The following is a 13,659-nucleotide window of genomic DNA, read 5'->3' as shown; positions in this document are numbered from 1 at the left end:
CATTTAATCTATTTCAAATCGTGACACTAATATTTTTAATGTATACTTAATTTGTGTTAAACTTTAGGCACACTGGGGTCTCTTTGCGCGCTTGGTGTCTTGCGTTGCAATGTTTAACTATCGTCTGCAATCAGCCGCTACGAAGATACTCTGGTTTAGACGGCTTTGCACCTAGTAGTCCTTCTATGGCTAGTTGTATTGTTAAAGAACGCAATACGGGCCCTATGTTGTTGCGCCTACTTTCCGGCAACGGATTAAATATCAATACGATGGATAAGCAATATATTATGGTGAGGATACGTCTTTCTTTTTATTATAGATTTTTTATGACACTTATTGTAATATAATTTAATTTATGTATTTATTTATATGATTTCTGTAACTTATATATCGTGCATGTGTGAAAATAGACTAATGTTTAGTCCTACATCTTTTACGTTTTATTTACGATAGCATTTCTATTTCAGGCTGGGCCTACAGTTTGCCAAGCATTACACGATTTTCTCGTTAGGCTGGAAATGATGTGTGATGTCATTACGACAGATAGCTGTTTAGGTAACTCCCTGAAGGACCTCCTGTTGCAAGTGGTATATCAACTTGTGCAACCAAGCGGGCCTCTCATTTTAAGGAAGGGACCTTTAGATGCGCAGTGCAAGCTAATTACGTCCGTAGTTAATCTGAATTATGTCAATACCGACTTGGGCATCGCTATGAGTATATCAGAATGCGTTGGCGTGTTGGTTTCGACATACGTCAAAGGATCTGAGGGTAAAGTTTTCTTCTTTATTAAATATTTTTACAAATAAAAGTAACAATAAAAAGTGCAATTTAAGAAAATTATGATGCGAAAAGAAACTAAATAGTTTCACAGTTTATAGTATTCAAAAGTTTATTGTTATCAAGGCCACATTCTTTTACTGGATTTTAATAGACTTTCACTGATTTTGAAAAATCAGTGCTTTTTATTTTTGATATATTTAAAATTATTTAATAAAATTATTTTAATGAAATTAGATATTAAATTGTTAGTGGTTTAACTCGATTGGTTTTTGTCTTCGTAAAAGATCGCGAGAGTCTTAATGCACAGATATTGTTTTAACAGTTGGCGCACAGTGCGGAGGCGCGGTTGATTCGGCCAATCAGTCCGGCAGTTTCGGCGGTCTGTTCGCTTGTGTGCTCGGCGGCGACGCGAGACAATGTCGTCCCGCATCGTGGGACACTTTAATCGTGGCCCTTATCAAATTGGTGTGCACACTCATCCAGACTCCATTACCGAATGTACGTGTTCCATTATTATTGGTATTCAAGAATTGATTATTTAAGAAATGTATTTATATTAGTTTATTTTTTTTTATACAAATGGTTGCATTTTATTCTTTAGACTCGCCAAGATCATTCGGAGGAATCGGCAGAGATGGAATTGTCCGAGACGACCTGGAGCTCTAGAAGCAATGCAAGCGATTCTCAGAACGCGAATACTTGGCAGACGGATGAGAGTAAAGCGGCGGAGCAACGAAACTCCTTCCATCTGCAGCAACCTAAACCTAGCAAACCTCCCATGCCTTGCCTGGCTGATACTGGTAACTAATAACACTATAAAGAATTTTATAAACATATTTACTGTATTTCACACCAGGTACTGTTTTATTAATTGAATTTTTTTTATTTTTAAGTTTTGCAACACGAACCAACCATGATGCGTCTACTGGGCGCTCTCGGTCACAGCACAGGGTCGTCGTTAGCTATGCTCTTGGGCGAAAGTGCGAGCGCAGCATCGACCACCGAACTCGGTGACCCGGCTTCGATAGCGGACGCGACGTTCCAGCTCCTAACGACCCTTACGAAAAAGGCTAGCGACCCAACTCTAGTTCTTAAGCCGCTTTACCACTATCTCTCCTCATGTAAGAATGTGTAACATTATAGAATCGAGAAATTCTTATTGTATTAATAGATAAAATCTCATTAAGTTAATCATAATAGAATCTCGTTATACTGATCATATTAATTCTGCGTGAAAAAAATGTAACGTGAAATCTTTTTATATAAAGCCTCGTGTGCGTGGTTTATCTCTCGAGAAAATAAAACGATCGTCACGCGACTGCTTGCAGCGTGCGGAGAAACCGAGTTGGGAGTTATGCAGCTGTCCGAGCCTCTTCTTTGGTACATCCTGAGGGTGCTGGACAACGCGTCGTCGTTATCCATCTTCACCGCGATGGGCGGCGTGAAGGTGCTCTGCGAGAATCTCGTGAGGTCGAGCAACAGCGGTACCGCCGGCGCTTCCACCTCGTCGGGCGTGATCGCCCTCGTCATGGAGCACTTGTCGAACGCGCCGAACGTGATGCAGATGATGGCGAGCAGCAGCAAGAAGGGCGTCAGCTCGCTGGAGACCCACGACGACGGTCTGCTGAATTTCGCGCCCCTCGGTTCGATATCCTGGTTGAATCCGACCGCGCAGCCGGCGGACGTGCTCATACAGAACGCCACCCCTCACAAACGCGCGCGGACACCGGCGTGGTCGTATCACTTTTATCCCGACGAGGCGTGGGTCGATCTCACCATCACCTTGCCGTGCGCCATCCTGCTTAGGAAGGTGGAGCTGCAACCACATCTCACGGCGCTGTCCAGTAAGTCTACAACGCTTTGATTCATACGCGGAAATTGTGACGAGATCCCCTCGAGATTTCATGACATTGCTTTCCATCTTTCTCTTTCTGTATATTTGCCTTGTCAAGAATGAGAAAGCTCATCATGGAATCTCATTAATTTCGAACATTTTAGCAAAATTCTCCATTTAAACGTATTTCCTTTAAATTGTGGATTTTTTTATCAAAACAAAACAATTTCGTTCGTAAAAAATTGACTTAAGATATGCCAAAGAATTTGCAGTTCAAGGGAAGTGCGATCGGTGAGAGACAGTCTCTTTAATTAAACAATAAATGCTTTTTTTCTAATATAAGCATATTTATCTGATAGCGTGTCCATCGGCTGTGGCGCTGGAGGTTTCGAGGGAAAGTAACGGTCCACTGACGCCGGTCTGTCCGCCGATGCCAACGGCGGGCTTAACGTACATACGCGTTACTTTGTCACAGCCGGAAGTCGCGACTTCCGTGTTGGTGCGCCTGTACAAGCCGCGGGACTCGACAAACATAAATCTCAGTCAAATACGATTGCTGGGCACCACCGCGTTCGGCGAGATCAAAACGAATCCGGACACGATAGACGAAGAGCAGCTAACTAAGACTAGGTAACATATCATTTTTTTTCTCTCTTTCTCTCTCTCTCCCTGGTCCCAGAAGTGAGTGACCGTCGGCGCCGTTAACGCCGGTAACAATTTATTCATGGCTATGAGTGAATTCATAGGAATTTATTTCTGATAACGTTTATGTAGCTTGGGTTGGTTGCGATTACTGCATCAGTGCTTGTCGGTAAGCACGCTGAACAGTAATCTGGCCGTCGAGGTGCTTAATTCCGCGGCTTCGGTCGAAGGCCTGGTCGAGGCATGCTGCAACCTCCTGTTACTCCCAGCACCGTCTCTCTTTACTCCCAACCTGGAGAGGGTTCTATTACAACTTGGCTTACACTCTCGAGAGCTTGGACTTCGTCTCATTGGTCTCTTACTCAACAACAGGTCCACCCCTTTCTTTCAAGGTATCGCTTTGTTCTCCGTTTTTTTTTCTGCAAACGAAATCAGTGATGGCCTTAAATACAGATGAACTACGACTTTGAGCCTCGTATCTTGAAGAGGCTTGCATTTCAAACGAGAAAAAGATAATTTTTTTTATTTATCTCGTTATTTTGAGATGCATTATAAATTACTGTAAATAAAAAATAAATAACTTTTCAAATATATGTAAAATAAAATTGGTAATATTTGCAAATTGTTGCAAAAATTGGTTTATATTATTTTGAAGTCCTTATATGATAAATATTAAATTTTGTATTGATATTAAATATGTATTGTTTAGGATATCACGAATACTAGGCTATTTCTGAATGAAATATTTAACATAATAATTCTCTCTTTTAAGCTTACAACGTTACGATATATTAAAATAATTATACTGATATTTTATTAGGGGCTGTGACCTCCCAGGAAACGTCCATCGTACAGTTGGTCGTTGAATTGCTTCAGCAATTGTGTTCCATTCGAGACTTTAGCACGGAGGCTCGCATGAAAGCCGTTCTTACGTGGCTGCAAATATCGGCCGCGAATGGAATATCTCAGACGAACAGTAATCCCAATTCAGTCAATCCACCAGCGGTATACATTCACTGTGTGTCCTCTATCATTTGGAAGGCTCATCAACAGCAAAATCACAACTACGATCTGCAAGTCTTGCTGACGGACGAACTGTTCTAGTAAGACTATTTATTATATTATAGTCGCACGTTTTCTTTGTGTCTCGACCCTTTTTATTCGAACATAAATCGATTTATTTTATTATTAGCAAATTTTATTTTGAATATCTGAACCTTTTTTATATTCTTTTTTAAAAAATTTGAATATTATTATATTAAATATATATTAAATATATAAATTATTTACATGAGATAGTTTTGAAACTTAAGTTTTTTTTCTCATAAAGTTATTTAATATTTATCGGATCCAACTCTTCAATTAATCTCAAATTTTTGTTGTTGAACAGCTCATTGTACAAATGGACCCTGACTCTCGGACACAATTCAGCCTTGAAGCAAGCGATCGACTCTGTCCTGTGCGCTTTCTGCTACGTGAGGCCGTCGTTGTTGATCTTGCTTCTGGAATGGGTACAGATCTTGGTGCCGAATATCGCGATGAATCCGACCGCGTCCATATCCGACGACTGCAAGGAAAGCGAGGAGCAGACGGATGATAAGAAGAGCGATATGAATGCCGAGGGATGGTACTGCCAGTTTATCTTGCTGAAACACAAATGGTTGCATTTGACGGAGGGACAATTGCTGACCGTTGCCGCAGCGGCGCGTTCGCCGCCCGGTACACAGCAACTGATCGATTCTGGTCTACCGGCATTACTGACAGCATCGATTACAGGTTGAAATTTCTCTCTCTTTCTACTCTTTCAAATATAAAAGCATTTAGGTAATCTATAATTCGTGGCAACGAATTCTATATAAGAGTATAATTTGTAGGTGTAACGAGAACATTTTTCTTGTTGCGCTTCGAATTGTAGATTGTGCTAACATGCTTTTAAATGGATTTTAAACGAAGTTGTTAAAGAATTTATTAACGCTGTCATTTACGCATTTAGATTTCTGTAATCTGGAGAAATCCAAGCAACAGCAGCGGGATAGTAAAATGGCATCGGGTGACAGCAGTGAAAACAACGCGACTGAAGATGTCAACTCGACGGACAGCGATAAGGCGGCAGGTTCGAGTTCCGGATCGAACAATTATTCTGGTATATATTGATATCGTTATTGATATTTTAGAGGCTCATTTTTAAATCCATACATTTACAAATGGGATTTGTAAAGTTATACAATATTCATTTTTTTTTTTTTGAAAGCGTGTATAAATTTATAGAATAGTGGGAATTAAAGAATACAAATCAAATCAGAATTTGAAAATAAGCTCATCGTTATTCATGGAACGTTATACAAATATACAATCTGTTTTTTCTCTTCAGGAGGATTGTGCATGACAAAACCAGAGAGCATAGCGGTAGTGATAGAATTTCTGACGCTCGTATGTGCGGAAGGCAGAATGCGTGACTGGCTCGGTGAGGAAGGCCGCGGTTTCTGGTTACCGCTTCTCTCGCTTCTTAGTAATCGTCCTATCGAAAGTCCATCCGCGTCTGCGTCGAGGTACGTATGCTTGCATAACTTTTAGAGAATATCTACGTCACGGGAGAAATGTACAAAGATCGTGTTACTTAATAATCTTAATATATATCATCATCGTCAATGATGCCATAGTAGGAATCGAGCTTTTTAATTTTCTGGAGAAAAGTCGTTCTATGTGGATTTTCGCTTCCTCCTTTACAATTGTAATTTTTTTTTTTAATAAAAAAAGTTGTAAACCTTCGCCCACAATCTCCACTCTGAAGGACTTTCGCGAAACTTTGTTTTTATAGCTTATTTAAAACTTTTGTTTAAACTTTTTCGCGACAAGCACACACGTTACTTTATATGCGTTATGATATATGTTGCAGTTGTTCGAAAACAAGCGCGTCGTACGCGTTACTGGAGAGCGCTATGATTAAATTCTTGTCAAGATGCTGTTGGTGTCATCTGGCTAATCAAAAGTTACTGGCGAAGCTTCTCATCGAGGTAATTTCCCAACAGCGAACTACTTCAAGTAAGTGCACTGTGTATTATAGTATCGAGAATATCGCGCTTACGTAATTCCAAGTTTTCCGACGTATAATATTAAATTAATTAATTGAGTGAACGCGGGACGAATAACGTGCGGTTACAATTGCAACAGATGTGCGGTATCTCCACGGCATTTCTGGATTTACGCGAAGATTAATTCTGCAACTGCTCTTGGAAGGGGAGAAGGTACTGGTATCCGTAACGTCGGAAGCCCCTATGAAAGTTTCAGCGACCACGAACAATCACAGCATGCCATCCATGCCGCTACATCCCGCTCATCCCCTCGGTCACTACCATCAATTATTGTACATGTCGACGCAAGCGACGGTGGCCGATATATTGCAGCAGGTGTCAGGTGTGTGTCTACGCAAGTACTTGATTATAAAAATAATATTTAGTAAAAGCAAGAATGAGCGGAGAATAGGCAAGTGCGTTGGAAAAGATTTATTGATATTCTCGATATCAGGAATGCTCATACGAAATTTAATTTTTAAGGAACGTGGCTTCTCTTGTTACTCCCGAACACGTATAAGGGTAACGAGGCGAGTTCCAACGGAAACAATCGTTCTCGTGAATTCTGGGAGTCGGGAATGACGTTAGTGGTAGATACGCTCAGCGTGGCCGCTGGAAACACAGCGAAAGACAAGCGGGCGAAAGAAGTGTCGAACAGATCGCAAGCTCGTGGCCCTATAATCAGAAAAACGCGTTTAAATTCTGGTACGTTCTTAAATTATATTTTCGATAGAGAGCTGCGTGGATTTGATACTCATTAAGTTGAAATGAATTGTTTCTTGATTTTATAAAGATTATTCATATTTTTTTTATTGTTATTTAACAGACGGAACGCCAGTAACGAGCAAAGCCTCGACTAATAATGCACAAGCAAACCCGGCCAACGCGACGAATCAGCAATACCTGATACATTCGTCTCGTCCTAACACTCCTCTACCGCCTCAGCTTACAATCGCGCAACTCTTGGCGATCGCCGAGGACAGCGGCGTCTCGTTGTCTGAGCCGTGCTTACATCTCATCTTACGTCAGCGTAGCAAGGACTCCAAAGGTATATAATTTCTTTCTATTCATCTTAGGGCAATGTCTCGCAAAATTATTCGCACGATCTCAAGGTCGATCGATCTCGAAATTAATAGCGTTTTCCCTTGGGAGTGCATTTATGCTGTGTTTCCATATAAGAGCAATGTTAAAATCTGCACTGGCCAACGTCAGATTTTAATATTGCTCTTATAGAAACACTGCGCGAGTGCAATCTCGGAGGAGAACATCATGAAAGAGTACGAAAATATTCTCGTGGGTCGCTACACGAGTTCGTTTCGTTTGTTTGCAGAAGACGCGGCGAAGCAGAACGACAGCGAACTGTTGAACTACAGAAGCATCGAGAGTTCGTTGGGCGTCTTCAGCGCCGGCGGCGGACTGGCGGTGCTGGCGCGCCACTTGCCGCTTGTGTATCCGGACCCCGGCAGACCATCGTTCTTCATCGAGAAGTCACCGTCGCCGGAGCAGACCGACGCCGACTGGGTGAAACTGGAGACCAACGACGACATTTACGAGGCCCTGGAGGAGGGTAGAACGAATTGCCCGCCGAAGACGTCGGTACCTGCACCGTACGTGCCGCCGCACTCCCTCGCGGCGTTCGGCCTGTTCCTCAGACTACCGGGCTACGCCGAGGTGCTGCTGCGGGACAAGAAGCGGGCGCAGTGCCTGCTGCGACTCGCCCTCGGCGTCTCCGACGACGGCGAGGGCGGTGAGGTGCTGACCTCGCCGTTGGCAGCCTCGTTGCCGACCCTGCCGTTCCAGGTTCTGAAGCAGCTGCTGGACGCCACGCCGCCGACCACCGACGACGGGCTGCTCCTGCGGGGCACGACCATCGAGGTGGGCGCTATGCTGCTGCTGTTGAACTGCCTGGCGATATTCACCCACCAGACCGGGCAGAACGACGGTTCGGCCGAGCATAAGACCGGGCAGAGCGGCGGTGGCGTCGGCGGCGGTAGCGGCGGCGGAGGACGCAGCGACGACAATTCGCATCTGTACTGGGCGAAGGGCACAGGCTTTGGCACCGGGTCCACGCAGCAGTCGTGGAACGTCGAACAGGCGCTGCTGCGTCAGCGATGCGAGGACGAGCACGTGACGGTGCTGCTGCAGGTCCTCGCGAGTTACATCGGCACGTCGGGGGGCGGGCAACCGCAGCAGGAGCTACCGGCTCCGTTTCCCGACTTACTCGCGCGCTCCTGCCTACTGCCGGCGCTGTCGTCATACCTGCGGAACGATTCCGTTCTGGACATGGCCAGGCACATACCTCTGTACCGCGCGGTCCTGCAACTGCTCCGCGCCATGGCGCTCTCCAGTCAATTAGCGCCGCTCCTGCTGCCGCGCGGCGGCAGATCCGGAGAGCCGTCCGTGGTGTCCCTCCTGTCGAGCATGAAAGTGTGCGTGGACACGTATGTGAACAAAATAAATCGCACGAGGGGCAACAAAACGAATATGAAAGTGGGGCCCAAGTATCCCGACGACACCGAGCAGGACGAGGGCCTGGCCACGTTAATCCCCGATATACAGGAAAGCGCGACTATAGTGCAAAACGCCACGTGTCGATTGTCCGGTATCGGCGAGGAATTACCTGGGTCGAGCCCAACGGCGCCGGAACTGCCACTACGCTCAAGTCTGGAGCACCGGTACCTGGAAGTAATGAAAAATCTACAATTCGGTAAGTTTTTAACTTAAGAATAAAATTCGTTTACCTAAAATTTGAATTCACAATTATATTAAACAATTAAAATCCTTCGTTTTGAATTAAGAATTATTAAATATCCCGAAGTAAGAGAAAGAATGTTAGAGAGAGTTTTTTGATTTTTTTAATATATTGAAACAATTCAATTATAATTTAAACTTACGAGAGCATAAAATGAAGCATATAAATCTTTGATTGATAATTATATTTAAAAAATGCCTTAGAATTTTCAAAATGGGCAAAATTCTAGAGTCAATAATACTCGTATAATAAATAATACCGATAATTAATATTTATATTGGTACCGCAGATACCTATGAAATGATTACCGAGAACCCAGACGGTGGAGGCTACAAATTTACTGTTTCGTATCACTTCGAATCGAATATGAGGGCTGCCGGCGAGAGGAGTCATCCGACTCGCGTGAAAAGATTAGCTCAAGAAGCCGTCACGCTCTCGACAGCGTTGCCTCTGTCTTACAGTAGTAGCGTGTTCGTGAGATGTGACGCAGATAGATTGGATATTATGAAGGTATATCGTCTTACTTATGAAGCTCAACTTAATCCTGTTGTCTCGTTCAGCTCTATTCGTCGATTTTCATTTTTAACATGTGATAACTTCGTGAACATAACTTTGAATATCGCACAGAAGAAATGGATAGAACAGCAGGATTAATTAGTTATCTAGCTGTTTGATCCTTAAGCATTTGGCTGTATTTCGTAACGTTATTGTTAAAGCATAGTGTATTAAATATCTCGAAGTGTAAAAGAAAAAAATATTAGAGACTTTATTTTTAAAATATTTGGAAACTTTTTCATTATAATTGTAACTTACGAGAGTATAAAATAGAGTATAAATCTTTTATCAATAATTATCAGAAGAAATTTCAATTAAATATAGAATTCAAATTATTATTATATCGAATATCAAAAGCTACGTACTTCCGCTTATTGAAATTGCAGCACGAAGAAATTCTGAAGATGTGTAGTTCTGTGCAAAATTTGTGTTATTAACGATATGTTATTAATTAATAAATTATGATAAGGACTAAATGTAATTTTTTGCTGTTGCAATTTCAACAAGACGCAAAGAATCTTGTTTCTCTTTCGACATTTTGCCGGTGCTTAAAGATCGAACTCAGCGACTCACTCAAGTCTCTCGCATGTGCGCCGCAATGTGACACGATGTATACGATTGTTAAAGGTACTCATAACGGGGCCAGCAGAAACGCCGTACGCAAACGGCTGTTTTGAGTTTGACGTGTACTTCCCTCCCGATTATCCTAACAGCCCGATGTTAATAAACCTAGAGACAACCGGTCGTCACACCGTGCGCTTCAATCCGAATTTGTATAACGACGGGAAGGTCTGTCTCAGCGTATTGAACACTTGGCACGGCCGACCTGAGGAGAAGTGGAACGCGCACACGAGTAGCTTTCTTCAGGTGAGTTCCCGAAGTCGGGTAAATTCTGACAAAATCTCTTTGTTAAGGATTAAATTATTATTAAGCGATTGGAGCGCAACTCGATATCGCGGTTTATAAATAGATCTCAGGAACTTGAAAAACTTCAGCGAAAGGAGGAAGACGTTAATTACATACCGTTGTAACTTTGTTGGAAACAGGTTTTAGTATCGATACAGTCGCTAATCTTAGTGTCCGAACCCTATTTCAACGAGCCCGGATACGAACGATCACGGGGTACGTCAAGCGGTGCTCAATCTAGTCAGGAGTACAATGCGAATATTTGTCAGGCTACCGCCAAGTGGGCGATGTTGGATCAAATACGCAATCCCTGTCCGTGTTTCAAGGAGGTGCGTTAAACATACAACTGGCTTTAGAATGGTTGAGATGTACTTTTTTTCTCAATAACCAGTCTCTATGCACATTCATTTCAATATGCATGTATAAAAAGTGGCAATAATAATTAACTAAGCTAAAACAAGTATGTCGTGTTTTTAGCACAACAAAATTATTGTATTAATATTATAATAATTATTATTCATTAATAGCCATTATCATTAACAATTTAAGTTATAGGAATGTATAGAGACTCGTAAAGATTATCTGTGAAATAAAGATGTCTCAATGATTTGATATATGGTCTTAAAATGCGTTGTTCTCGCGAGTAAAAAAAACTCTGATCATTTTGCGGCAGGTTATACATACCCACTTTTGGATAAAAAGACACGAGATCGTTGCACAACTGGAGGGATGGATAAGAGATATGGAAATGCATGGATCGGATCGTAGATCAGGTCGTACAATTTCTCTTAATGCGCTGTCTCTAAGGGTAAGTATTATTTTTGAAAAAGACAAAAAAGACAAATGTGAATAATTTAAGATTTTTCATTTGTACACCTTTATGGCTTTACTTAATTATGCTTTTCCTTTGTACATTCACAGAGACATTATAGATTATTGAGAGAAGAACTGAACAAACTGCCAACGCCCAAAGGATTGGAGGACTTGGCCGAACCACTCGCGTCGCCAGGCTCGCCCATCGAACTATCCGGCACCCCGGGCACAACGCCGAACACGCCGTCGACGGTTACGGCGTCTGCGACCGCCGCGGTGGCTACTCCCATCGCCGCCAACGCTATAGCTCCGATCGGCAATAGCAGCACGAGCAGTAGCCACGTGCACCACGACATCGACACGGACGTCGAGATGGAGAAGATGGTTTCGAAAATGTGTGAATAGCTAAAGGATGTTAATAGACATTGTTGGACATTTTGAAAAGTCTATTGTTTGTGTTACGGGATAAACAAATGGACATTGAACATGAACACAGATGACACAACGGACTGAAATCAGAAGTGCGCAGATTTATTATCCTTGTCCAACGGCCGAATCAATTCGGGGTATTTAGCCAAGGCGTTTAGGGGAAGAAAGCAGTGACGACTTTCGGCCGAATACATAACGATCATTGATGATTATTGCGATGATGATAATTATTACAATGATGATGATGATGATGATCAGACGTAGATAGAAAAATATAAGGTGTGGTAGAGCGAGAAAGACAAGTAAGAATTTACAATAGCGAGAAAATGTGAAAGAGAAATGAGAGAGAGAGAGAGAGAGAGAGGAGGAGAGAAAGGAAGATAGAAATTGAGCGAATGAGTGTGTATGGGTGAGAATAATCGAGAGAGTGAAAGGACGAGAGAAAGAGAGAGAGAAAACGAAACAGATAGAGGCAAAGAATAAGTAGCGCGAATGTAACAAACTCGTGCGTAGTAGATACTTTTTATAGCCGCTGCTATAGTACGTGTACGCTGCATTCTACTACTTCGTACTACCATAAGTACCACAACTGTTATTCGATATTTATTATACATGTTCCTCGTTTATGTAGCGTAACTCTGAATTAGCTGCACTTTCATGCGAAATAATCCTTGGACATTGCGTTCCACCGTCCTTTTCTTGTCGCTCGTGTCTTCCCGAGAGCGACGCGGTCGCACTCCGCCTACCAATTGCCCCCCTTTTCCCCGTGTACAGACCGTTCTCTCATTTTAACGACGTTTTACTTTATATCAATATTATATTATAATATTATTGTACAATAATTGTATAATAATATTGATATATAATATTGATATCAATATTATGTAATATTGTAATATATCAATATTATTATTATACTTTATCAATAGTAGTACTGGTTTCTCTTTTATATATATATATATATATAATACGTACATAACACATATATGCATACATACATGTATATGTGTACATATATCTGTACGGTGTATATGTGCGTTTCTAATCGCTGACGCGTCGTTCTCTTCGTTTTAAATGTATTTCTACATTAGGACATAGTATTATATACTTTAACGAGCGATTTATTGCGTAGATCTGTTTGTACTAGACTACACATCTCTTCAGGGTGCGCCATCCACTTTGTCGGGCCTTTAAATACGGGGCTCGATGCCAAAAGCTGCGGGCGGCAAAGAAGAGACAATACAAAAAGGCGCGACGTCGACGGAAGTCAGCCTCGTGACAGGTGCAACTAATTGCGAGTTATTGATGTAGCGGGTATCCCCCTGCGCGCAATGCGACCGAATCTAAATGACTCCGAACGAGACGACGATCTAGGTACATCGTTAGATAACGTTTAATATAATAGTACGTGTTCTATGTCGATTGAACGAACAACTGGAGAAAGGAAAAAAAAATGGTATCTTGGAGACAACAAAAAAAAATAAAAAATAAAAAAATAACGGAATATCAGGTGGTACGTTTCTCGCGTAAACGAGAATTGCTCTTTGTAATTGTAACAGCTACTTAGTACACGTAAATTTCATATGAATCGACCATATGAACGAAATAAAGTCACATTGTTTTGAAATACACGTCTTCCATCCCGAGTTCTTTCGTCCGGCTACAACTTGGAACTGCATCCTTGGAACAGCTGAGGAGAAAGGCAGATATGTGCAGTCAGTTAATTCTGTGCGTGCGCCTTTATTATTTAATATTTATAATTTCATTTTTTAACGATATTTTTCAAAATGCTTTAAATTGAGATGATACTCCAAAATATTTATACATCTTTATAAGAGATGACACTTTAAAGTATGTTATATATGTATATTTATATA

At 41.9% G+C, this 13,659-nt stretch overlaps 1 protein-coding gene across 1 annotated transcript in view; it reads left to right on the top strand.

Annotated features, from left to right (window-relative positions):
• LOC105448946 (baculoviral IAP repeat-containing protein 6) overlaps positions 1-12,600 on the top strand; it is a 28,969-nt gene extending 16,369 nt beyond the window's left edge. The window contains exons 30-51 of the mRNA XM_011687847.1: positions 68-290; positions 468-768; positions 1,103-1,278; positions 1,382-1,580; positions 1,674-1,901; positions 2,109-2,624; positions 2,974-3,244; positions 3,389-3,648; positions 4,077-4,359; positions 4,647-5,032; positions 5,250-5,399; positions 5,628-5,805; positions 6,153-6,298; positions 6,428-6,670; positions 6,811-7,032; positions 7,154-7,375; positions 7,658-9,034; positions 9,369-9,589; positions 10,262-10,501; positions 10,681-10,869; positions 11,214-11,348; positions 11,462-12,600. Of these exons, the coding sequence (XP_011686149.1) occupies positions 68-290; positions 468-768; positions 1,103-1,278; positions 1,382-1,580; positions 1,674-1,901; positions 2,109-2,624; positions 2,974-3,244; positions 3,389-3,648; positions 4,077-4,359; positions 4,647-5,032; positions 5,250-5,399; positions 5,628-5,805; positions 6,153-6,298; positions 6,428-6,670; positions 6,811-7,032; positions 7,154-7,375; positions 7,658-9,034; positions 9,369-9,589; positions 10,262-10,501; positions 10,681-10,869; positions 11,214-11,348; positions 11,462-11,758 (6,463 nt within the window). The 3' untranslated portion in view covers positions 11,759-12,600. The remainder of the gene's footprint in view (positions 1-67; positions 291-467; positions 769-1,102; positions 1,279-1,381; positions 1,581-1,673; positions 1,902-2,108; positions 2,625-2,973; positions 3,245-3,388; positions 3,649-4,076; positions 4,360-4,646; positions 5,033-5,249; positions 5,400-5,627; positions 5,806-6,152; positions 6,299-6,427; positions 6,671-6,810; positions 7,033-7,153; positions 7,376-7,657; positions 9,035-9,368; positions 9,590-10,261; positions 10,502-10,680; positions 10,870-11,213; positions 11,349-11,461) is intronic.
• Positions 12,601-13,659: the final 1,059 nt, after the last annotated feature.

This window comes from Wasmannia auropunctata, unplaced genomic scaffold, assembly GCF_000956235.1.
Source record: "Wasmannia auropunctata unplaced genomic scaffold, wasmannia.A_1.0 LD336078.1, whole genome shotgun sequence".
NCBI lineage: Eukaryota > Metazoa > Arthropoda > Insecta > Hymenoptera > Formicidae > Wasmannia > Wasmannia auropunctata.
This window is presented reverse-complemented; position numbering and strand designations above follow the sequence as displayed.